Below are 25,973 nucleotides of genomic sequence, written 5' to 3'. Positions count from 1 at the left end.
TGGGGCATTTATAAATTACTGTTTTGGTAACTACTCAGCTCTATGTGGTTAGATGTGTTGAGTGCTCTAGCTAGAAGCAGGATGTTAGCCTGTGTGAATGTGCTATTAGTGAAAGTGAAAATGTTGGTTATACTGTATGTTTTGTTTGTTACGTGAAACAATTATTCCTTAATAGTACTGATTCCAGCTTTGGTCGGCCAGGAGTTGAATGCTACTGTCAACATGACAGTGGAGCTGCAGTAATCCAACTTCAGTTCCTGATTAATGAGGTTAGTAAAATGATTTATGTGTAATTCAGAGAAGATATGGAGCTCGTTTTCTTTAATTTTTCATTGAGCAAGCATTAAAATTAGCTGATATAAGTGATGTAGCACAAATAGCAAACTGTAATAATAATTATAAATAAATTAAATTTTTTAGTTTTGGAAAATGCTTGACTAACTCCTGAAAATATCTTTGTCTCTAGAGTGCTCTTTTGCTATAAACAAGAACTAGGAAAATCTTTTCATGACCTTGAACATTGCAGGTTATCTCTGGAAGTGGTGGAATACTTTCTCAATAGTACTACCAGTTTCAGTCAGTAGTTAATTTTCTTTTGATAGAGTTACAATCTTAGACATGAACTGAATAATGTTACCTTGATTTCGGATGTGTGTTTCTAGGGATGCAGCAGCTGAGATCTGACAGCAGTGCTGTTCTTGAGCTAGGGTCGGGTTTCTAGAGGAATCTCGCTGGCTTTGTCAGCACACAGATATTAGCAGTTCATTGCTTGATTTCTCTGCAGAGATGGGCATGAGGAAACTGGTGAGCACACACTGGAGAAAACTCCTTCCCCATGATCTCTCAGTATAGCACTGAACCAAATATGAGTGAGCTGAACAACATGTGGTCACATCAGTTATGTCATTCTTACTACTTAGAACTTATCTGTGCTATGTGCTGATGCACATGCTTATACATTTTTTTTTCATCCTGGTAATAGATATATAATATATTTCCATTGTGATGCTACACTGTTGCTAGGATCATGAAAAATGTTGACTAAAACTTTTTTATTCTCCTAGGGAGCTCTTGTGAGTGCCTTGGCTGATGACACCTTACACCTGTGGAACTTGCGCCAGAAGAGACCGGCGATACTTCATTCACTCAAATTTAACCGGGAACGGTAGGGATTGGTTATTACTGCAGTGCCCCTTCGCGTCACACTGTGTGCTGTTGTAAGGTCAGATCTTATTGATGCTGTCCAAGTCATAACTTGGTGCATCATAAAAACTGGGCTTACACTGGGTTTGAATTTCCATCTGTTAGGCCCTAAAGTAGTTGTGAATAAGACACACAACTGACCTAAACTGAGATGCCTTTTCTATCACTTTGTGTTGCATTGCTGAATTTTCATATCTTTAAAATGTGGAGGGATAGAATAATTTAAATGTATGTCTTCAGAGGAATTTTGGAACTAGAGAAAGTGTGGGCTCTGACAAGACAACCAGGAAAACTGGTTCATTTTTTTACCTGGAATTTTTTCTCCCTTCATGGAAAAGCAGAATTTTGCAGTTTTAGAGCTTTTTTTTGTATCAGAATAGCTGAAAAACACTTGCATTTTGACTAAAAACTTTTATACTCAAGTAATAGAATTGTAAGCAAGCTAGAGAGATATTTAAGATTAAATTTCTAAAAGTCAGTTGACTAAATTTCTGAAAAACATGTCCTTTGTTTTAAAAGTAAGTATTCCTTCTCTTTTAGGAGGTATTCCTTCTTTTCCGGTATACGTAAAGTCTCAGCTGGAATGCTGTTTGCTTTTGAACAGTATGCATTAGAGATAGACTGCTTGGGGAGCTCAGAGGATACTAGTGAGAACAGAGAATAATCTGTGACTTAGATTTCTTTTGAATAGGGCAGGAGGTAATAAATTTTAAGTGATGGATAGCAATAGAAAAGTTAAATATTAATGGAATACCCTCTAATGTAGTGTCATGCGATGTGCTAAACCAACTGTTGGGTGGGTGAAATAATAACCTTGTAGTTTTAAAGAGCAGCTTATGAACAAATTTGTCAGGAACAACATAAATGCAGCTTACTGGGGTTTCTTTGTATAGAGGATTAAGTGATTCTAAGTCCCTTTTGAAATTATTTCTGTGATCACTGTGTATAAAATCTGACCAGAGCTTGTAGGAATAGGACAAGGGGTAATGACTTTAAAGTGAAAGAGGGCAGATTTAGATTGGATATTGAAAGAAATTCTTCACTGTGAAGGTGGTGAGACACTAACTGCTTGCCCAGAAAAGTAGTGGGTGCCTCATCCCTGGAAGTGTTCCAGAACAGGTTGGATGGGGCTTTGGTCAACTGTTGGCTTAAAGATGTGCCTGCCCACAGCAGGTGAGTTTGACTAGATGATCTTTAATGACCTCTTCAGGCCCAGACAATTCTGTGATTCTGAACTGTTATACAGAAAACAGAAAGTTTTGTTAACTGAGGCAAATTCTCTGCCCAAAGGAATGGCAATGTTCCTTTATGCAGTGTAAAAGTCAAATGGAGTGAAATGCAGTTTATTGCCACCAGTTTAATGAGGATTGTCCAAGTATAAGAGATGCAATAGTCCAAAATGAATTTTCTACTTCTCCCTTCTTTTTACTTTTCTCTTACTTGTAGGTCTGCATAAGTATAAAATTAGGGTTCATATCCTGAAACAACACTTAAACATGGGCTTCTAACTAATGCTTTAAACCAGGTATCTGAGGAGGTGATTCTGATTGTGCGCAATCCTGTTGTAGGCTGACTTAGAGTTTTAAATGTGTGGGTATCTATAGTTAAGTAAAGTGAAAATTTTAAACTATCCCTTTTCTGTAAATGTAATTATATCAGTAGCAAAACCCATCTCAGGGAGTTGAGTAGGGGTAGAAAGGAGTCTCAGTCACTCATGTAGCTTTACTGTCTGACTTGGTTACTAATCCTGTCCTTCCAAGGTAAGTAGTGAGAGCACCATAGTTACCATGAGTGGTGTAAGCGTAGCTTGAGACAAGGGCTTACTCTTCTAGCAATTTTAATTTTAAAATATCTAGTGTAATAACATATAAAAGTAGTCAGAACACGTAAGATTGCCAGATCTGTACCTTTTCATTGCCACTTAGGTCATGCTGGATGACTGTTAATTGTTTTCAAATATTATGTTTTCTTTTGACTAGTTTATAGAATACAACTTGACAAAATAATATGTAATTTCATTATGAAGTAAATGTTTTGAACTTGAACTGCAAAAAATTCATTGTCGAATAATTCTAACTAGGGGCCTTTATAACACACAGTTCTTTGTAGTTCATTGTACCTAATAGTTTCAATATGCTATATGAATCTGAATAAAATGGGCTTTTCTTGGGTCGGTTTTGTGCTGTCTATTAACAACTAAGTTTAGTGAGGAGAGTGTTCATGATGTAAATTAATTATGTGCAGTCCATTCTTTCATGCCTTTCTGGAAATGTGCCAGAGGGTTTTGAAGCTTTTTGGTGGTTTCATTCACACCCTATAGTCCATGCCCACTTCCTGCCTCTCATTCCTGCACTTGCATTGTACTGTGTTGTGTTCTTTCTAAAGGAGAAGTGCTTCTCTATCTCCACTTGACCCCCTTTTCCAGCCGAAACTTGTTCTTTCTCATGGTGTGTTAATACCAACAGTCCTTGGATTTACCAGCAATTCTTGTCTGTTAGTAATAACAGTCCTTGGCTGACTGCGCAGCCATCCAGTTATCTGTGTTTGAGACATAGGCATCAGCCTCTTATCTTCTGGGAATCAAGAGCTCAAAGGGATCCCACTGTAGACTGCTGTTTATTAGATTGTTAGACAATGGACTCTAATATACATCGACCCCTTATAACCTGGAGCTCAAGAGAGGCTCACTGTATAGGTTAGCAAGAGAGTGGGCTTTAGTTGTAGTAATTTTCTCTCCTGGCCAATTTGAGTTGGTAACTTTGACTGTTCAACAACAAAAATATTATTCCACTTGAGTTGCTATTCAGACAAGAAAAATAAATTTCTAGGGCTGTTTGTTAAAAGCAGATGTTCGTTAGACACCTGTTAGTTCCTGGGAACAGACAGTGTTTCTGATAAGCTCAAGGGAAGTTTAGTCCAAGTGCAGTTCATCAAGGTTGGGGCGTAATGAGCATTTCTCAGATCAGAGAAATCGGTGTCCTAGGTGGCAGAGGCATGCAGCACCACAACTCATACAATGACTAAAGTCAGCTCATCTCAGCCTCTACGTTCTCAAGTCACAAGCGTGAAGTTTTTATAAATCTAATCAATAAAAATTTTCAAGTATTTTATATTGTGGGATTAAGATCTGTTAATAAGGATAATTAACTTTTGATACAGGACTTACTTAAAGTATTTTGTGTACTACAACACGGCCTTATAACTGTCTTCTCTAATGATGCTTTGTCAGTTTGTGAAGGGGGTTTCAATATCTTGGAACTCATTATATGACTGAAGCAATGATTGTAGTGGCATCAGTATTTGCCTTAGGCCTCTGAGGCAAAGGTTTAAAATTATTTAACTGATTTGGTTTACCTGGAAGTGTGTTGAAATTGCAGAAAAGCAGTATGTGTGTCTGATTTCACAGCAATTGAACTTTAACCTGTCACAGGCAAATTTTTATTCAGATTTTGTTTCTTAGTAACAATTTCATATGTATTGTTTAGATTTGAACTAATACATTGTCTTTAGCACAGAAAGCTAACTGTAGCAGTTAGCTCCCCAGATGAAAGGATTTTCTTAGTCTTGAAAACTATTCTTTAACTGTGTTTAAAAAATTAAGTGATAAGACTATGACTTGATTAATTAATTCTGTAGTCTTCTGGCACAGCCTTTTAACAGCTCTGCCTAATTCCCTTATTTTAGTCATGTGGAAGGTCTACTGCCCAATGTCTAAATACAAAATTTCTAGATTTCAAATTTTTTTATCCTCTTGGTAATGGAATTTGACTATCTCACTTTTAGGTGTTTTAAACGTCTTAAGATATAAACCTCAGAGCTAGCTTATTTATAAATGCTTGTGTATTTAAATATTTTGTAAACTTACCTAAAAATTTGAGTTTTAAATCTGCAAATTATTTTGGAAGGCAGTCTCTAGTATATGACAGGAAAGTAATGTGGATTCTTGCTTTTCTACTCATGACTTTGAAGAACAGGGACTAGTGAGAAAGAGCTGATTCTTTTTAATATAATTCTGTGCCATTAAAGGCTTTGTTCTGATTCATGGAAAATGTCTTTGGGTAAGTTGCATAATATTAGATTTGAGCAAAACATTTCTTTAAAAGCAGTGGCCAAGAGTCCTGAAAGATCCTATTTTTCTCTTGAATCATTAAATTAGTAAAGAATCTTTAGATGACAAATTGAACATTAATGCGTTCATAGCTCCTGACTGCCTTTTGTAAGTGATGGTTAGCAATTTGAAGCAAGTCTTCTGAAGCAGGAATTGCTGAGATTTTACATATCTAACAAATCAGTTAACTGAAGTTACTGACAGATGTCAAAAGCTCAGTGCCAAACAAGCTAGTTCAAATTTTTTAGCCTTTTGTTTGCTGCTTGCTGCATCTGTGATGTTTTTGCAGCTGCTTTATGTTCTAGTTACCAGAGTTAGGGGATAGTAAACCACTGTCATGCTTGGCCACTGTTCCTTGACCATGGGAAGTGGTGCCTAGGGGCCAGGACAAAAATGTATAATGATGTGGAACAGTTGCTTGTGTGACTTGTCATGCAAAAGTGTCTAAATGCTACCTCTTTTCAGAAAGCATAATGCAGAGTGTGAACTTAATATCTCAGGTTTTGTACTTCTCTAAGTGTCTCCAGTCGATCACTATGTATTTCCTTTGCTCTCTACATATCTATACATATGTATCTTAAACACGAGATTGTTGTGTGTTATCAAGTAATGCAAGATTCATGTAAAACTTGCTTTAACTCAGTAGAAAATACAAGTGTTACACTAGGCTAGCTCTGAAATAAGTGTAGTTAAAACATCATATTAGAGTAAATATTGAAAGCATGCTTTGAGATATATGCTTACATACATAACTAACCTGGCTTTAGTTTCCTGCCATGCAGAAACTGTTAAACTTGATACTGATCTAAGTTGTGAAAAGTCAAACACGCATCACTAACCAGTCAGGGATCCCACAGATCCTGTTTGAGAGGGTGGAGTGACAGATTAACTTGCTTAAAGTAACATGGGATGACAAATTTTAGGCCCCTTTTCCAGCCAAAGCAAACCAGGTTTGTATAAGAGTATGAAAAATTTATTTCATTGTCCAAGACTTTTATTCTTTCTAGCTGACATTCCCTGTTGTAATGCCAAAAGAAAGTTTGTCTTTAGGGTAAGTTGCAAAGCAAGAATGGCATAAAAATAGAACTGAGTGTTTTGTGCGAGTGCTCTGCTTATTGATCTCTGAATGCCTTGATAGCAGTTTAATTTTTAATATGCCAACTTCTGTGCTGTGGGTTTTAAATAGTTTTTCTCAACATGAAACTGCATCATTCAGAATTACAAAATTATGCTTAAAATATCTTTGGCTTTCTATCCTGCTGCAAACAGCAGCTTTAACATTATGTTTGGAACACTGTCTACAGAGAATGGAAAATCCCATTTGTATTTACTTAATATTAATAAGATTTTAAACTTCTGTTGGCACATATGTTACCTTCTTAGGTACTGTAACTGTGTATTCAACCTGTGCCTTAGCAGACTTGAGAGTTTTCTTTCACCTTGAATTTATAAACTGACCAATTCTGCCACTTTGTGGATAGCAGAAGGACGTACAGGCTGTCTTGCTTGTGAGAGCAGGTGACGATAGGCATTGTTTGTAGGGCTTTGGTTCATTTTTCACACTTTGGTTTGGTTTTTGGTTTGGGTTTTGTTTTCTTTTTTTCACACTTCTAAAAGTCACTTTCTTTGGAGTGAGAGGAAATGATCACTGGGTTTGCATGCCTTCATGGTGTCACGTAAAGCCTTTTACCTAGTGAGCTTAAAATTTTGACTCAGTGATGATTCACTAGGGCATGCAATTAGAAGGAGTTTGATCTTGTTTCAAGAAACTAGCAGAAGAAAATTAACTTGCTGACTGTCTGGATTTGTCATATATGTGAATGTTCCTTTCACAAGGATCAAATTGCTTTGAAAAATGTTTCCTTGAGGCCATGCATGCAGAGTTCCATATGTCAGTGTGGTTGATGGAACTGAAGTTGTATCAGCTGCCTTCTGCTGCCTTTAGCACTGAGGCAGAACCAAAATGCAGAGTCTTATCACAGAAATTTCAAATTTTGGAAAAACAGTTTTTAAATTGCCTCAGTTGTCCTGTTGGCTATACTTTTCACACTGACTTTCACCGTGATATGAGGCATATAATGGCCAAATGCCACGTTGTTAGGCAGAATTTGACCTCTAGTCTTTGCATTATGCCTAAATGACAGGCTGCTCCATCAGTGATAGGAATAATTTTTCTGTCTCGTGTGGTAGGGCTACATCTCTGACATGACCTTTGTTTTTCTTCAGTTAGAGGTTGTGACTCCCCACATACCTTTTGAGGCAACTGATTAGAAAACTAAGAGAATTTTTCAGTATTAAAAGAATTTTCACAATACACTCAAAAAGTCTGAAGCTTCATTACCACTGATCAAATACTCTGCACTATATGTTTGTGAACTCCTCTTGGTGTGTCTCACGTGCTAGTGGTTTGGTTACTTTTTGTGTCCTCCCAAGATACTGGAGTATCTTGTTCTGACAATGCTTACTCATCTTGATGCTGGAGTGTACCACAACTCAGCTACAGAGTACAGGTGCTTTTCAGCTGTCTGAAGAGGCAGCCCTTCAAGTCAGTGGATTTGGGCAAGCACCATTTTGGAGCGCTGTTGAGGGATATAAACGGAATTGAAGTACCTGGTTCAGTTACTATGATATACTGCATTTACCACGTGTTTGTTCGGTGGGACATTTTTGGGATGTGTTGAAGAGGATTTCTTTCTCTTCAGGCATATGCCTTCTGGTCTTTGAGGCCTTTTTTGTACAGGTGGATGTTCTAAGCTTATTGATGTGGAAAAAGACCCTTTTGCAGCAGTCAGGCTATATCAGTGCTTCAATCAGTATGTCATTTTGACACTGGCTTTTGACTTTTTAAGCCCATGGAGGACTTTGACAAGAGTCCATGGATGTGGAGTCTACACTAACATCAGAATTAAACTTCTCAGCTTCTGAATTTTATGTGGTGCTATCTCATATGTAAAAAGTTGAGGATAAAGGTGTGCAGAATATGGCTTTGATAGCTTAATCTTTTGCTTTTATTTTGCCTATACAATAATGATCTGAGCAGCTGTGTACTTACAGTTACTGCAGACCTATAATGATAGTCTGAGGCACTAGAAATATTTTAGTGACTTAACAATAAAACCTGTTATCAGTGTTTGTCATACTTCAAAGTATTTGTCACTGTGCTTTGTTAAAGCAGTGAAAAATTCTGAAGAATGTATAATGCTTCATAATGCAGTAGACTAGGAAAAGGTAAAGATTAATTTAGAAGGATTTCTGCTGTCATAATAATACAGTCAAGTTAACAACCTACCATTTTTTTCTTAATATTTCCTCTTAAAAAACGAATTCTTTGAATAATGTATTAATAAGTTGTGTTCTTTAATATTTCTGTAATTGAATTCTTGTAGGGAGTAATATCACTTGATGTATTAATTGTTTTCATATATGTTATGTAACAGCAGCAATTAAGATTTTTTTTTTAATAGCTTTGTCAGATTATCAGAGAAGATACATGGTCTGCAGTTAAGAAAGGGAATCCTTTCAGCAGGTTTACAAAAAAGCTCATAGTAGAATCTCCTGTCATTTCTAACACTCTCTCATAGGCAATATCCTAAATTAATATTAATTAGCATAAGAACAGTAAATATTTTATCATTATTTTTCCCTGTGGTTGTGTCACTTGCTTTTCTGTATATAATTTTATTTTCTTGAGCTATTGTTTCAACTTTTACAAGTTAATTTTGCAAGAAAGAAAAATCTTGGGTTTGTGTTTTTTGGGCTTTTTTTTTTGAAGACTGGGGAGGGAGCAGCTTTGCAGATGTGTGTGGTGGAAGGGAAGATTTTATGCTTACAGCAAATTGCAGCTACAGGAGAATTTAAAACTACCCTGACTGCTTTGGGGTTTTATAACAGTGTCTCATTTTAGTGGTGATGTTAGTTTATACTAAAGTCTTGCTGTAGATTTCACATTGAAAAAAATAAATTTCCTTAAAGCAGTTTTTTCTATAAAGGGATCTTTCTCTTTGTGAAGATATGGGAAAGTGAAATATCTGAAATGACATGCTGTGCCCAGTACTGGTTTATGCTGAAACTTTGGTCTGTTTCACTAAATGTACTACGCTTACTGAGGGATCTGAAATTGCCTCGGAGACAACATGAGGAATCTGTTGTGCCATGAAAGAACTGCCTGCAAAAGCCTGCTTTCTGTGACTGCTGGCTCAGACAATCCCAGGCTGTCTCTTCAGAAGTACAAAAGTGGACAATTTTAAATCATAGATGCTTCTATTTCAGTATTTTTGAGCAGAATGGCTTGCTAGAGTAGACAAGTGTGGTAGTCTGCTTTTGACTTCTGCATTGTTTTCAGGCAGCTGGGGTTTGTGTGCAAGAAAGACTAGGGCGAAAGTTTTTAATCTGTAGTCTTTTTGATGTGCTCTCAATTGGTTATGTTTTCCACTTATGCATATTATCCATTTGTGGGTAGGGAGAGAAGGGGAAGACTACTCTAGTTGTAGAAATGGCTAGAGGATTATATGGCCAATTCTGCTTCTGTTGATTTTAAAATACATTATGGATGAAGTATATTCTAATCTTGTGGCAAAAAGATAGGTTTCTGAAAGAAAAATCTGCTTTTTTCAAAAAAATAGCTGTCTGTGGCCAAGCATCAAATAAGCAAGTATTCCATCACTACCAAGAAGACTCTAACCTTTTTTTTCCATCCTCCAAACAGTTTTAATCTCTTCAATCATCAGTTTAATTCTCAGAAGAACTAACAAGTCCAGCCATTCAGATGGTCCTGGCTTCACTGATTTTTAGTTTTTAAGAGCACTGTGACACTTCCAAAGTTGTTGAAAATATACATAGTTTAAGGTTAAACCTAAATCAGTGAGAAGCTCAGTGCATGAACTTTGGTGTTGGAGGTATTATTCTGCAAATTTTTAAAATAAATGCAGTTTTCTAAAATGAGTCATTCAGTCAAAATATAGTTGAGTTTCTGAAAGTTGAAAGACATACAGTTTTTCTATGAAGAAGATAAAATAGTTGATTGTATTTTTTATTTGCAAATGTAATAACATTTACTATATTCAGGGAGAAATATTGGTTCTTATAGCAGGATCAGCAAGCCATTTGTTTTGGGTTTGACTATGTAGTTTTTCTGTGAAATAAAAAATCTAGGAATATTTTTTTAGTTTATAGAAAAATCACACAAGTCTAATTGTAGAAAAATGGTAAAATACTTTGAAGAATAAGGTTAAGAACTCTTATATGCCTATTCTTTGCAATTTATAAGACTTTTCGATCTCCTGCCTTTGAGGATTTGTAAATATTTTGTGAAGCTACTTGTTCTGTTTGTTTACTAATGGCATGGAATCGCTTCATTGTTTGCTAACTCTTGACAAAATTCATCTCAGTTGCACAAAGGAGACAGTAAATTGAGTATGTCTGCATATTCAAGAAGAGTATCAAGAATATTGTGGAGCTTCTTTAAGTATTACCCTTGGGCTATAGCAGTCAAAGCTGAAGGCTCAATTTTTATTTTTGCCCACTTCAAATGTTGTAAAATAGATTGGTTTTCATAACTGAAGTGTTGGACAATTTTAATTAACTATATTAACTTGCTAATCAAGACAAGCCTACAATCCTGCTACTGATTATTTTTTCTGGCTGCTAGGCCATGATTTTGGATCCAAATGATCTGTTTGCCAGCTGCTTCTGGCATGTGGAGTGCTGGCACAAAAAGCTGCTGTGGTGTTGCAGAGTGTTGAAGGTTTATGTTTATGCTGTATCTTTATATACACTAACTGCCTGCCTAGGAAGAATGTGTACCAATGTATGTGGTTTAGCTTCCATCCAAATAGTTTTTTTAAAGGATGATGGAGAAACACAAGTTTACAACTTGTGGTGATTGCAGATTAGTGTGCTTAGTTAAATGTGTTACAACATCTTCAAGTTGAGTTGGAAGAGCATTTCAAATCATGTATGTAATATATTTTTTCTATCAGACATCAATGAAAAAGTTAGTGCAGCCTTTAGGCATAAATATTCAAGGACAAAAAATTGAGTTGGAAAGCTGATAGATTAGGCATTTATTTGAACAAAGTCCATCTTCTAATTAGGATGAAATGAGTGAAAACCTCCCAAAATTATATACTTCTAAATCCATGTAGTATCACTACAGAAGTTTTAACTTTTGAAACCTGCAGTGCAAATTAACATCTCTTCAGCCGGAGCAGTTTCTCTTTGCTGCTATGAGCCTTTCCTTTCAGCTCAAATGGGTGTGTATAGGCAGCATCTAATGCAAAGGATTTAAAGCTGTTCTTTGCCTAAATATTTAACAGGCTTGTGAAGTGATGCATGGATTTGGCAATAAGCAACCCATCTGGGAGAAAACAAGAACAAAAAATTGTAAAGCTAAGGATTAGAGCAGACAGAACAAATTCTTGTTGAGTAATTGTTTTACCTTATCACTAAAGCATTTCTGAAAGCCCAAGTTTGATAGCTAAGTAATTTGGCAATTTCTTTCAATGTCAACCCCTGTCAGAGTAAAATGGTTTAGAGTTTCCAGAAAGTTTCTAGACTCCAATTTCGAGTTAGTACTCTGTCATTTTGTAGAGACGTAATTTCCTTATCTTGAAAAAATAGTGAACAATAATCAGGACCCAAGGGGGCAGAAATAATCAGGTTTTCGAATGCTAGTATTTGTGCTGGAGCTACAGTGCTAGAGCATAGTTATTAGCTGTTGAGTCCTGTGCAGGTACTCCGTTATAGCAGAAGAAAAAACTAAAAGGCAGGAAGTTGAAACATGATTGAAGTAAAGTTACAGCCTGAAATTTAAACTACTTTTAAAATTATTTTTATAATTGTTTAGGATTATTCTAAGGTTTGCTTTTTAGGCATGAATTTTGATTACTTGTTTTGAGTTATATCTTTTGTCTGTCTCCTTATGTGAAATCAGCCTGATCTGCATATGACAACTTCCTTTGTTCTTTAAAACTTGAAAGTATACTTAGATTCCAAAGGGAGATTTATAGACTACAGGAGTATTGTATTTTAAGTTTTATGTGACAGCAATCAAATATATTCAATATGATAATTTTTAAAGGTGACTGTAATTTCTTTATTTTAAAAAAAGAAAAGATTTATGAGATTTAGAATACCTTGCTTCCTATTTTTTTGTTTAGCCTAAGGTTGTACTTTGTTCGTCTCTTACTTTGGTCATGTACCAGCTTTTCTACTTTACCTTAAACTCCTCTTACATATTCTTTATTTCTACCTTTTGGCAGCACAGACCTTGAAGTGTAGGATATTAAAAAGACATTTCTTTAATTCTTTTTTGGTGGCTTTCTCTTTCAGGATAACATTTTGTCACCTGCCTTTCCAAAGCAAATGGCTGTATGTGGGCACCGAAAGAGGAAACATTCACATTGTCAATGTGGAATCTTTTACTCTCTCAGGCTATGTTATCATGTGGAATAAAGCCATTGAACTGTGAGTTTACCAAGAGTTGTCTGTGGAGGGGAGGGAACAGCAGTGTCCCAGATGTTGTTAACATCAGTTGCAGGAATGTCATTGTCATCTCGAGAGGCCTCCATATTAATCTTACTGCACTACCTACACTATCCAAGTGCATACTCATGTAGATAGTTTTTATTTTCAGTAATGTGAAGTGCTAATGTTATATGTTTCTGCCTTTTTGCAGTATTTTATCATAGTTCCTGGGATAGACATGGAAATTAACAAAATAGATAGTATAGAAATAGATGTGAAAATCACTATGTGTGGGGATAAAATAGAAGAAAAAATAACACATTAAAGCATGGCATGGATGGTACTTGGACAGACATGTCACTTCTATGGCTGGGGATTAAAGACTAAAGTGTAAAGATAAAGCATTTTTTAGGAGGGCTGATGCATTCTGAGTTGGAAGTGACTTTCTGAAATGCAAATTTAAATAAGTCTATTCCAAGAGCAAAATACATTTCATAGCTATTGTCACTGCACCTCCTTTATTTTAATGTTAAAATTGTATGTACAAATATAACGGTTTGTCGAGGAAAAGTTGTAGTTGTCTGCCACTCTTCCTGTGCTAGTGTTTTGTTCCCAGTATGTCTTCTTTCAAAAATACATGAAGTTCATCGCCTGCCAAAGGGTATTGAAGCAGGTAACTCTTTATTAGAACATCTTCTTCAACAAGCAAGAAGTCAACGTAAAGTGCTAATTCTGTGTTATTGTGACAATGGCCATCTTGGGCAGCTTATGAATAATGGCAAAACATGTATTTCAGTGTAAAAGTAAACATTTTATCCTACCATCTCAATTCTGTAACAACAGATTAAGATAAAATATTTAAAGCAAAGGGTAATTATTTTTTTTTTTTTTGCTAGTAGGTGGTAAATTGGTCATTCCTTAAGACAGAAAATAAGTGTCTATAGACACAGTATTTATGAGCTTGAAGAGAAAAGTAAAAGTAACTCCATTTTGAAATGCCACAACATGCTTATATGGAAACTGTATCTGCAGAATCTGTATTACTTCAAATTGTTTTGAGATACCATTTAGGGCAGCGGGTAGTTTTTTAAATGGAAATATTTCTTTTTTAGGTCATCCAAATCTCACCCAGGACCTGTTGTCCACATTAGTGACAATCCAATGGATGAAGGAAAGGTAGGATATTTTAAAGAGTCTTCAATATGTTGCTTTCAAAACAAGACTTTTTTAAAGTATAGATACCACTGCTATTTAAGGAAGGATTAAGTATATGAGGACCACAAAGGCTTTAGGCCCTGAAAGTAATACAAAGTAAGGTACAAACATGACTGTAGGATACATTGCTGGAATAAATCATCTTGTAATCGAAAACATTTGAAAACACAGGTGAAATTATTACTGCAAAACTATTGGAAATAAAAGCATATGGTGATAAAACTTAAGATGTTACCAGCAAACCCACCCTGCATAACTAGAGTGCTGAAGGCGTGATGGAAATTAATTCCACTCTACCATGCTCTTGGGTGTTATTTCACAACTTTAAAATGCTTATTTATATTGCATATTTATATAGAATGCCATGTAGTTTATCTTTAGATTAACTTATCTGAGACAGGGTTTTGTGGAATTTGACACCTAACTCCTACTGCCATATTAAGGCCATTTATTATAATCACTGGGTGCTGTTTGCTAATGAAACTGGCCTACAGAACAACAACATATTTCAGAAAACCAAAAGATATGAGAAAGATCTATGTATTAGACTTGTATTTTTATTCTTATGAGATAGTATTGACATAATCATCTGTTCATCTTGACAAAAAGTTTTACTGTACATGCCCTTGTCGCCCTTGCAAGACAGGAGTCCTTGTCCTGTGATATACCATTTTGCTTACTAGTGTTCTACACATGTGGGAGAAATACTTTGCTTTGTGTTTTTCATGTCAGTAGTGGATTAAATTGGTGAGGGAATGATCCTATTGTCTCAGAAGGGGTTTGAAAGTTTTAGCTAGTTATCAGCTTGTATCCTAAACAGCTGAGGTTTCAGTCCAGCAGAAAATTTAATGAGTAGAGGTTTTATATTAGTATGAGGCTCACTGCAGTAAGTGCATAATTAATGTTTCTGTCTGTAGAACTAGGTTTGAATCACATTCTAGAGTTGTGAACTCTAGTATGTGTATGCAATAAAACTGTTGTGATATCAGGAAATACAAGTTATCAATTTGTTTTGATATATTCCACCCCACATCTAATTATTGTCAGTTGAAAATTATTCCTGGTTTTATTCATCAGGCTATCAGTCAATGTTTTGAAATCTGACCTAATGCTTTTATTTTTCATAAGAAAAACATTGCTAAACCCCCCCTGTGTAGTTGGAAAAATCGCCCATGTATGCACTTTTGCTCATGCTTTTAGCTTTGTAATCACAGTGGTTTTTCTAATGTTTTAAGTTAAGACAGAAAACTTATAATATATGGCATATGATTGGCAAGGTGATTAAAAATAATAGTATAAATAACATTATTGGGAAAAAATGAATATACACTTTTACTAGATCAAGCATGTAATATATATGGTATTTTAGTGCTTTATTGCACTGAAAGAGATGAAATATTTTACTTGTAAGCTTGTAGGAGAGCTGTTATTTTTGCACTGGAGACAACTGTACACCTTGAAAATCTTAACATGCTGAAAAGACTGTCAAGGCAAAACCTCTAGGTATGGCACTCATTGTAACTACTGCCTGATATTGGCCATGGTTTGTTTTTTTTATTTCCATTTAGAGAAGTAGCACTTAAGATAGGAGATCAAAACACTTAGATACTCAATGTATTAGACCAGCTATTATGAGCAATTTGAGTCTTCACTCCCTGTAGTAAAGGTTTAAACTTGCTTTTTGCTAAAAGATTATTTGGGAAATTATCTAGTTTTGTTTATCTAGCTTTCCTCCTATGAAAAACTAACGTTTCTGGTGTTGCTTCAGCCAGTTGTCTCAATTGTGATTAACGTCTGGAGGAAGGTCATAGTACATAGTTTTTTTATAGACAATGAACTCTTACTGAGAACATCAAGGGGAATATTGTATTCTTCCAGCAAATTTAAGCAGACTACATTGTGCTGAGGAAAATGCACAATAAAGTTCTCCTTTTCAACACCCCTTATCTTCACTCAGGGTTGAATACATATAGCAGTGTTTGATACAGGTTTTTCTGCTGCTCAAAGCAATTTCCAAGGAATCTTCAGAAGGATGCTTTCATTTTTTTCTGATTTTGCATGAATGTCCATTATATTTTCTGAAACTTGAGACCAATAAGTACAAAGCAAATCTTTCTAACATTGAGACCTTCACCTGTTTAATTTTTGTTTTTATAACTACTTGCAGTTACTATATGTAGTACTATACTGCATATCTTTTGGGACAAGAACTTCAGACATTGCAAATGATAGAGTTTTGCTTTTCCTTATAACGAATTAATTTATCTTCTTAATGCAGCTTCTGATTGGCTTTGAATCTGGGACGGTGGTATTGTGGGACCTGAAGTCAAAGAAGGCAGATTACAGATATACTCATGATGAGGTAACATTTTTCTTCTGCATTGCTTACTCTGAGGATATAATTCACTACTTGAATAGTGACTTTTATTATTTTTTAATCTCCTGCTTCTGTCACCAGTGGATCAATAGATCTCTTTGAAATTGCAAGTACTGGAAATTTTCTCTAGAAGAGCAGTAGGGCTTGGATAATAAAGTTCAGACCAAATAACTTCACTGAGTTTGGTTGTAAAGTAATGAATGGTGGCATGGATTGGATTTCTTCACTAACTTTGAGATCTTTTTTGTTTTCATCGTGTGACTTTCACTTTTGTTAAGGTCTTAAGTTGAAACTAGATGGTTTAGCAATTTTTGTCAATTGGAATCTCTCTCATATTCTGGGAACTGCAAGAGGAAAGGGCAGGGGAAGAAACCATTAAATAAATAGTCTCACTACAACATTTCTCTAACCACCTTTTCTCTGTAGGATAAGATCAAGATCAATTCTCTTTGAAATACGACTGGGGGGAGGTTTAAAAAAACAATGGCATTAGGTGGTATTCATTTCTTTAAAACTTGATTCTTGAGAGAATAGACATTTTGAAAGACTGAGATTAAGAAAAATGAGTCAGCATAATATGCAAGTTGATGTATTTCATTTAAATACCAGAAAATTGGTCTTGATTGCATTTTGTTGACTGTAAAATGACTTTGTCATTGTTCAGTACCAGCTTCAGGGTTGTTTTTTTTTTGGGGGGGAGGGCTTGTTGGGTTTTGCTGATGGCAGTTCTGGCTCAGTACTTGTACTCGTGTGTATTCTACCAATCAAGAGTTTGCTTGGAGGGGAAGGCTCTGAAGGAGTGTAAGCCTTAGATCATCAGGAATGTCCATATATAAGCCCCAGAGTGTGTTATGCAAAGAACAATTTTTCTTCCTTCTATTTTTGTTGCATGAACATAGTTAATTCCCTTTATATTTTTTCATAAATTTATTCATGTCTTCATCATCTTTTTCTTCATAAACCTCTTACTTATGTTCTTCGCTAACTTTTTTAACCATTTTATTTTGTCTTTCTTTTATAAAACAGAAACATAGCAACATAGTATATATGAAGATGCAGGCACAGTGGATTTATCATGTGGAATAATTCGTCTTTGGACTTTTTTCTTTTTCTCTTGGTTTGGATTAGGCTTTTGATGCTGCAAGCATAAAGCAGATGCTTCCTTAAAACCATAAAACCAGAGACTCGTTCTTCAGGTGTTACTTGTCGGTTCAAAGTCCTGACATTTAGGCATCATTTTTCACTGACACAGTTGGACAGTAAAAATTAAAGTCTTTCTGCAGTTTTTCACTGAAGCCCTGATTTCTGCTTGACTGTGGTTTGGTACTGTCAGCAGACTTTACCATCTTAATATTGTTGTTCTAATTTTCCAAGTTGCTTGTGAGTAAACTGAGCAGTGTTGTTCCCTGAAGGTCTCTACCACTTAACATCATCCATGAACTAATCAATTAGTGCCAGCCTGTCTTTATTCCAGATTGCTTTACTTCCTTAACCAGTTATTTATTTGTTCAAAGATACCTAGTCTATTTACTTTTAGCTTTCTTTGAGATACATTGCTGGAGGGGTTTGAAAATTTTATAGTCCGCATAAGTGGTGGTTCCATGAACCTCATGCCAGTTACCATTTTTGGAGGTTTGTTTGACTAATTACTTTTCGCAAAAAACATGTTGACTGCTTCTATCTGGTGTATTATATTCAGTTAACTCTGTTCTTTACTAAAATTTTGTTGTGGTTTCTAGAAACTTTCCTAAGGTAGGCACCATCTGATTATTGTGGGTTTTTTTGCTTTTGTGCAAAAAAATGACTAAATATCTGTCTCAATACTTTTTGGAACCAATTATGACTTGAGAGACTGCAGAGATCAGTAAACAGTTCAGATGCGATATCTTTGATTTTCTTAAGGATTTAGAAATGAATGCATCTAGGTGTTTGGTTTGGGATTTTTGGTTGCAGAAGAGGTAATGAAATACTTTAGGTCTGACCCTTGTAAAGAAATGTGCTTATCATAAGGTGGGAATGGTTAGGAAGGGAAGATTAAAAAATGACAGTCTGCTAATGTAGGGGTTTCCTTGCTCACGAGAGTACGCACACAGAAGACTCAGAGGGGAACAATGGAGCAGTGCCATGTCTCAGGAGATCTCCTCTGTCTCTGGTTAGTGTGACACAGAGTAAAGAAGGTTCTTTGCCATTTTGTTTCCTGCAAACAAACTGCATGAATTTGGACATTTCTGTGCAGAGAATCTTTCTAGCTAGTTTCTTGTTGACTTCCTGGTTTTGTGGTGTTGTTAGAGAACTTCTTTCATGCAGAGGCTGTAAGAGCTATATTCCATCATGAACATGTGTGCCAACCTACCCTTAAGGGACAAGGAGCATCTAATGTCACAACATGCTTCACCTCTTCTCTCACAGATGGTAATGCATGTGACGTTCTGCCCCCTAGCAGGAGCAGGATTTTAAGCCTCAGGATTTTTACCCTTGGTTCTCCACTTGTTCTTGATGAGAACTCTGCTGAGTGAGGAGTTGACAACCAGTAAGAGAGGTACTTAGTCCGATCTTGTCACACTGGCCATCTTAGTGGGTTGCTAGGCTTCCTGAGGCATCATGAGTAGGGTGACCAGGACATTGATACCAAAAAAGAACGTTTGCTAGAAACTTTGCCTTTAGATTGGTTTCCGCCTCTCTCGTCGCTTTGTAGTCCATGTTATTCTTACAGCGTGTAACTTGAAGGTCTGTGCAGTCTTTCACCGTCATTTGATGTAACTTTCTTAACTCAAAACTTCAGATGTGTGCAGGGATCCCAATGTCATCCTTTCTTCCTTAGCAGAGGAAGATCATAATGAGGGTCAAAATCTCTGTGTGTTCAGAGGTTTGTGGAAAGATACCTTTTATTTCCTGAGGGAAGATGTTGAATCCAATTATATGGGTTTGAGGCTTCCTGCTTGGTTTCATTTCAAATGGCCTGACTTTTAGGAGGCTTTCTTGAAGCAAATTCCATGTTGTGGTAGGGCAGTCTCATTTGTTGCCTGAAAGCCAGGTTAACGAAACACTGTGCACGCTTTCTGTCTGAACATGTGTGCCTTCCCAGCACCCTGAGCTAATAGGTGCAGCACAAGGACATTAGGATCCTCATCCCAAGCACAGGAGCAGGTGGGTGCATTAACCATGACTGGGGGACACAGCTCTAGTGTCAGTGGTGTCTCAGGAGCTTGAGACAACCACCTGGGTACATTCCAAGACTGTGTAGTCCAGCCCAAGAACCGGAGAAAGAGTCTGGAGACGTCTTCTGTAGTTTCCAGAGGTTTTTTATTTTATCTTATCCTAGAAGTTCTTTCCCTGAGCAGCTGAGGTCTGCCCAGCAGGTCAGTCCCAGGCACACTGCCCGCCTTCAGGGCGGTATTATCTTTTTATACTATGAACTATGTGAACATTATTTACAGTTATCTTCCAATACCTGTCACCTATATTGTACAGTCTAGTTCTACTCCAAACCAATCTAAAAGTGCCAACATCACCCAGAAGATGGATGCCAAGAAAAAGGAGAAAGAGGGACAGAATATGCCCAAATTCCTCCATCTTGACCCCAGACCCCTATTCTAAAAAATCTTAAAAATCTAATTTTTTACCTTGTGATAAACTAAGTTATACTCTACTTATTTTTTGTGACTTGTAACTCTTCATGCAAAGATGGTAATTTTTCCCAGGGGTTGAAATCAAAGGCACAGGGGTCTTGGGCTCCATGCCAAGGCTTCTGAGCCCCCTGCCAGGGTCTCAAACCATCCAAGGCAGCCAGATGGATGTCCTGGGTTCCCACACTCTAGGTCATGATTAGGGTTAGTGCTGATTGCTGGCATATTCTTCCCTCCAGATTATTCTACTTATAGGAAAATTCAGGGAGTGTAGTTAGAATTTATACTTGATCTTTCTATGTTATGAATTGAATCCTGAATTTAGTGGTGTATATTTTTCCTTCTAATAGTAATATTTTGAATAGTCAGAATTAGAATAATGCACAAATGGAACATTCTTTTGCAGTGAATTTGGGGGGAAATATCTATACATAGTGGAACTGAAGTTGAGAATGAACTTTTGTTTAGAAAATTCTTTGAAACCTTTTACTCAAGACATCCCTTTTGGCTTGAGCAGGCTCAATGAAAAAATAACACTAAATTTCTTTTGCACCATTCATAAGCCTTTTATGTGCAGACATTGAAGATTTAGGAAAAGGAAGCTGTGCATTCATTATGTGAAATACAGTTCATATTGCAGTAATTTCCTAACCTGTATGCTTATATAAGAAATAGAACAAATTTCTCAAGTATTAGCTTTTTCCTTAAAAAGCTCCCCAAGTCCATCAACTGTGACTTCCAAAAACTAAAGCTTGTCTTACATTCAAGTCCCTTCTTCAAGTTATATTTTGTTTGTTCTGATGTCAAGTAAGCTTTGACAGCATTAACTATAATGCGTTATAGATTACTATTTTTAGAGTCAGTGTTCTTGTACATGGTTGAGTGTAAGAGATTATTCTAGAGCATTAAAAACATGTCAAAGTAGCTTGTGGAATTAAGAGGACAGGGGAAAGAGAAACAACCCCAGTGTGTGACTTGACAGAAACCGAAGTGTGTCAATGTATTTCATTTCATTGAAACAATCTTTGGGATGTATTGTCATTTGAATCTCAGTTGCTGCATTCTTTTTTTTGTTTTCTTCATTTTGCAGCTATTTTTCCCCATCCTTAGGTTGTTGACAAGAAAATTAGCATAGAGATTCCCAAGTTTTATTTTTTGGTGAACCTGTGGAAAGGGAGTCAGCATCATCCATTCATGTTTAAGCAAAAATGCTGCCTGTATCCATGGAAATTAAAGGACTTTCATAATAAGGCTGTGAAATCTGGATAAGATATGGTAAATAACCAGTCTGGTTTGCAAAACAACTAATCATGGACTTTGCCAGTCATGCACAGTGTATTTCAAGCTCAAAATTAATGTCACAAGAGAGTAATGGACCATTAAGAAATCCAAAGAATTATGAAAGAACTCATCAATGTCTCTGGAGCATTCCATATTTGCAATAGTCTAAATTCAGTGTTAGAAAACTGGATTTAAAAAATGCTCTTGAAAACAGGGTAAACTACTTAAATTATTAACTTTTGTGTTTACATCATTGAAATCCTTCATGCACTGTTCTGCATTTTGGTGGAATAGGTTTAATTTTCTTCCTAGTAGCTGACACAGAGCTGTGTGTTTAGATTCACTATGAATAACTTTGATAAGACATTGTTGTTTTAGTTGTGCTGAGTAGTTATTTTTATTGCAATTATTAAGCTGTTCTTACCTCAGTGAGTTGTACCTTTGTTTCTGATTCTCCCCTGCATCCTACTGGTGAGTGAGCAGCTGTAGTGCCTGGCTGCTGGCTGGGGTTAAACCATGACAGATGAGAAGAGTGGTCTCATACTTTGCAAAGTCATAGGCATGTAATAAGCTGTAGGGCTAAAATAAGCCTGTAGGAATTCAAAAGAATGGGATTGTTTGTATCAGTATTTAATGAATTGGAACAGTTAAATTCCCCTGGTGGAAAAATACCATAAAAGCTTGAGTCTTTATTGATGAACTTGCCTCTTAAATTGCAAGGTTGCATTTAAATTATTCATTTTTGTGCCTCTTAAAAGTACCAAGAACTAATAGTTATTTCTAGGGATATTTACAAGCTATTACAGAAGTAAAAATAAATTTCAGGAAGTGTTTTAAAATATGCAGTAATCTCTTGAAAAGCTAGTGGTCTACTTAAGATATTTCTGTAGGAGTCTTGCATTTAAATGCTTTTAATTTTGTTTCTCAGACTTTTTTGGTTTATTTCTGAGTCCTATGTAAGTCTCCCTCAGTTAACTGCTGCAGTTGCTGCAGAAATGTTTCCGTGTTAAAATCAGGTATACTCACCTTCTCTGCAGGCAGCATAGCAGTAATACTTTCCACATGTGGTAATCTTTCTGGAACAGATGGTGAGTTGATTTTGTACAACCTGTCTCCACATAAAACTCAGGGATAGTTTCCACAATTTCTCATAAAGTTTAGGCATATGTAGGACAACCCAGTCAATTGTGTTGTTATTCAAAAAAAGTAAGATTCAGTTCCCCACTCCCCCAGAAAATACATAACTGTCTCAGAAATTTTGAAACAAACATCCCTAGAGTCCAGAAAGGGTACCTTAAATTTGAATTAAAGTGAAAGGGATAGTAGAAATACTTCTAGTAAGAAACCTTCAGTGGTAATTAATTAAATATAAAGATTTATCTAGACAAATTTTGTTACTTTTTTATTAGTTTCTGTGTAAGTTCCTGTAAAGATTCCCTGTATTTTGTTCATGCTTGTAAATGGAAGGACTCAGAATGGTAGTGAGGTCAGTGAAGTTTACCTGTGCAGACAATTCCACTTATGGATACAAATGGCTTGTGCCTGAAATATAGTAAAAATCCTCTGTGATAGTTGGGTATGATCTTCTTATACGGAGTTACTTTCTGGTCTGCTATGACCAAAAAAGATTTGAGACACAGTTAAAGCTGCACCAACTGATATAAGCATACTGCTGCATTATGGTACCAAAAATTAAACAGCAAGTTCTAATAATGATGAGAATTAAGATTAAAACTGAGAGTTTTATTCTGCATCAGTAAATTTTGTGTAAAATATTAGAATATAAGTATATTACTCCTAGTGGCTCTTTAGTGTCTTAGAAGATTTGTGTAGTTTGGCAAACTCAATAGATTCTGCATAATTTTTCTATTTTATGCATTCCTCCAACTTCCAGCACTAATATTAACCCTGGAAAAAACATCAAAACATTTTTACTCTTGAGTATTTAGATGGTTTTTCAGATAACAGTTTTGTTTTGGTAATTGAGACACTTGCTAGTCAACAACTAGTGCCATCAGCTAACTAGTGCTACTTAAGGTTATTTTACTTTTTTCATTATAACTACCTTGTCACTCGGCCAGCTTATTGTGTACCTTGAGATAGTGCTGGAGCTACTTACAGAGTTGGTTTAATTTTTTTAGGCTTACAAGCATTTGTGAATTGTGTGATAGCAAAGCATATTGCTGTATACAGAAGATTATCATACTCAGACCATATAGCTGTAAGTTGGATTATTTTAAAAAACATAAAGCATATATTTCAGTTAAATATTTTAGAAAATATTTAGCTGCATTACTAAATATAACAAGTGACTCTAAAACTAAAGAGACTAAAAGTAGGCAGTAAATAGCCATGAAGGCAAAAGGCTCATTGTTCTCTTTTAGAGTTTTATTTTTTTATCCCTCCATCTTCCTTGCAGAAAGTGAGAACAGTCTTCCTTTGTACCCAGATGGTTTTATCTTCTTAAGCATTAATGCTGTTTCAACAGTAACAGGTTTTTGCATTTCCCTTCTCTGTACAGTTTTTCAAGAAAAGGAAGAAGTGATCATTTCTCAGATATATTTTTCCTTCCTTTAATGAAACTTGCTTTCTTATTGGTTCTTAAGACCTATTTCTATATAAATGTGGTTTAAACTGTTCCATTTACACTATGAGCTGCTTACAGTTGTCAGGGTTAGACTTCATATGGGAGATTATGTAAAATGTACTGCTTATATTGTACTGATTATATTGTATTGCTAAACATACTGTAGAAGTTTATTTTGTCAGTGACAAGAGCTTTTATAAATGCAACCTTCTTTTTACTGAGTCTGCACTCTCAAACTTGTTGATCCCTTGCTTTATTTGGTGTAACGTTGGTAAATTTTAAAAAATCAGTATTTATGCACAATTTCTTTTACAATACCAGTTTTTTTTGCTGAATAAAATATTATTTGACAGGCAGAATAATCAAGACTATGTCACTAAGATACTAGGAGACATCATGTGAGGCATGTAGGTTTCTGAGCTGCATGTGTAGATGTGGTATTGGTACACAGAATCTGTCTAACAAAAGCTATAGTGATTCCACGATACATACAGAACAATATTAGATTTCACTAAGAAATGCTAAACTTAATCTGTAGTTTACATATATCCAGATGTTATCTTAATTTATATTGGGGAAAATTTTATTGGAGACTCTAGACTCATGTAGCATAGCCTCATGACTCCTCTGTCATTTAAGCTCTGGATTCTCTCATTCAGTAGGAAACTATCTTGTCTCTCTATATAACTTCATGAAATATGAAGACCTGATCTGTGTGTAATCAGTTTGAGCAAAGCTCGCTTGGATCTGTCTTGAGATGTGCTCTTCACCCAGTAATTACTGCTTAAGCTGTCACTGCTGGTTACAGTTCTCAACTGCTCACACACCCACGTTTCCTCACAGAGGAAATCCTAAGGTCCCTGCAGAGCTGGCATGAATGTAAGCCCTTCTTGCAGACAGAATCACTACTGAAGGTACCCACTGAGGGTATGGTATAGCCCATCACTTTTCACTTATTCAGTACCTGATTTTCTAGTTTACCCGGAATAAAGTCTTTTCCATAAAATCTACCTTTTTAGTTATACCAAAGTTCCGTACTTCTTGCAGTTAACTGTTCCTTTTGCACCTTCTGGGTAGTAGAGAAATACTTTAAGGTTTCATTGTTTACTGATATTTTCATGCTATAGCTAAAATTCCCTTGAACATCTCCTAATGGGTTCATACTGTACTAACAGAGCTGCTGGAAGCAGAAATGGCACGAAGCTTTTCTTGCTAGTTAATATTTTTGCCTTATTTGTATTCTTTGCATCACTGTTTACTTTCCCCTTGCCTGAAAGCAGCAACTAGATTTCATTTATTTAGCTGTTTTCTATGTATTTTATGTGGCATGGTGTAATCATTCCATTCCTAATTTTAGGACTCTAGAGATGATTTTGTATTTATGAAAAGATTTACAAGTAGATTCCTGTGCTTTCCTGCACCTTGAGGCTGCCATTGCAATATTAGAGGATCCAGGCTAATACTTTCCTTTCATCATAATTTCAAAAAAGTCTTGATATTTCAATTCTTGTCTTATGGAAATTTTGAGCCAATGCTTGCCTCTTGTGCATATCCACATAAAGATTTCAAAATTATATGTAGTACTTAATAATCTCATCGCATGTTTTTTGTCTGGACACTATTTTTTTCCAATACTGAAAAATTTTGGTTAGCAAAGCTTTCATAAGTGCTTGCAGTTTTTCTCTTCAGGCTACTCTTTGTGGAAGAATACTGCAATATTATGTTGAGGAGGATGGGTTCCCCTCTAACCCCCCTTAAACAGGTCACTTCAGTGAAGGCAGTATTTTTGATGGGTAAAATGTGTCTGAAAGTACTAGTTATGTACAGAAAAATTGCCGTGGGTAAATTTGGACATAATAGGGTAACTATTATTTAATTAGTAAATTCTCTAATTGACTTTTTCTGTTTAATGCCATTGAGGAAGATTTAAAAATTAAATGCTAATAAGATACATGACTTATGCTGTTCTGCTTTTTATTGCATAGGCTATCCACTCTGTGGCTTGGCATCATGAAGGAAAACAATTCATTTGTAGTCACTCAGATGGTACCTTGACCATATGGAATGTAAAATCTCCTACCAAACCATTCCAGACAATCACTCCACACGGTA

The 25,973-nt window shown here is 35.9% G+C and overlaps 1 protein-coding gene across 6 annotated transcripts in view; it reads left to right on the top strand.

Annotated features, from left to right (window-relative positions):
• Positions 1–25,973, top strand: part of STXBP5 (syntaxin binding protein 5) — a 107,804-nt gene that overhangs the window by 28,207 nt on the left and 53,624 nt on the right. For all 6 annotated transcript variants that reach the window (XM_033054194.2, XM_033054192.2, XM_033054190.2 and 3 more), the window contains exons 3-8: positions 188–269; positions 1,065–1,165; positions 12,641–12,775; positions 13,888–13,951; positions 16,269–16,352; positions 25,847–25,970. In XM_033054194.2, coding sequence (XP_032910085.1) covers positions 188–269; positions 1,065–1,165; positions 12,641–12,775; positions 13,888–13,951; positions 16,269–16,352; positions 25,847–25,970 — 590 coding nt within the window. The remainder of the gene's footprint in view (positions 1–187; positions 270–1,064; positions 1,166–12,640; positions 12,776–13,887; positions 13,952–16,268; positions 16,353–25,846; positions 25,971–25,973) is intronic.

Source organism: Catharus ustulatus, chromosome 3 (genome assembly GCF_009819885.2).
Source record: "Catharus ustulatus isolate bCatUst1 chromosome 3, bCatUst1.pri.v2, whole genome shotgun sequence".
Classification (NCBI taxonomy): Eukaryota; Metazoa; Chordata; class Aves; order Passeriformes; family Turdidae; genus Catharus; species Catharus ustulatus.
Note: the sequence above shows the minus strand (reverse complement) of the source record. Positions and strands in the feature narration are given on the sequence as shown.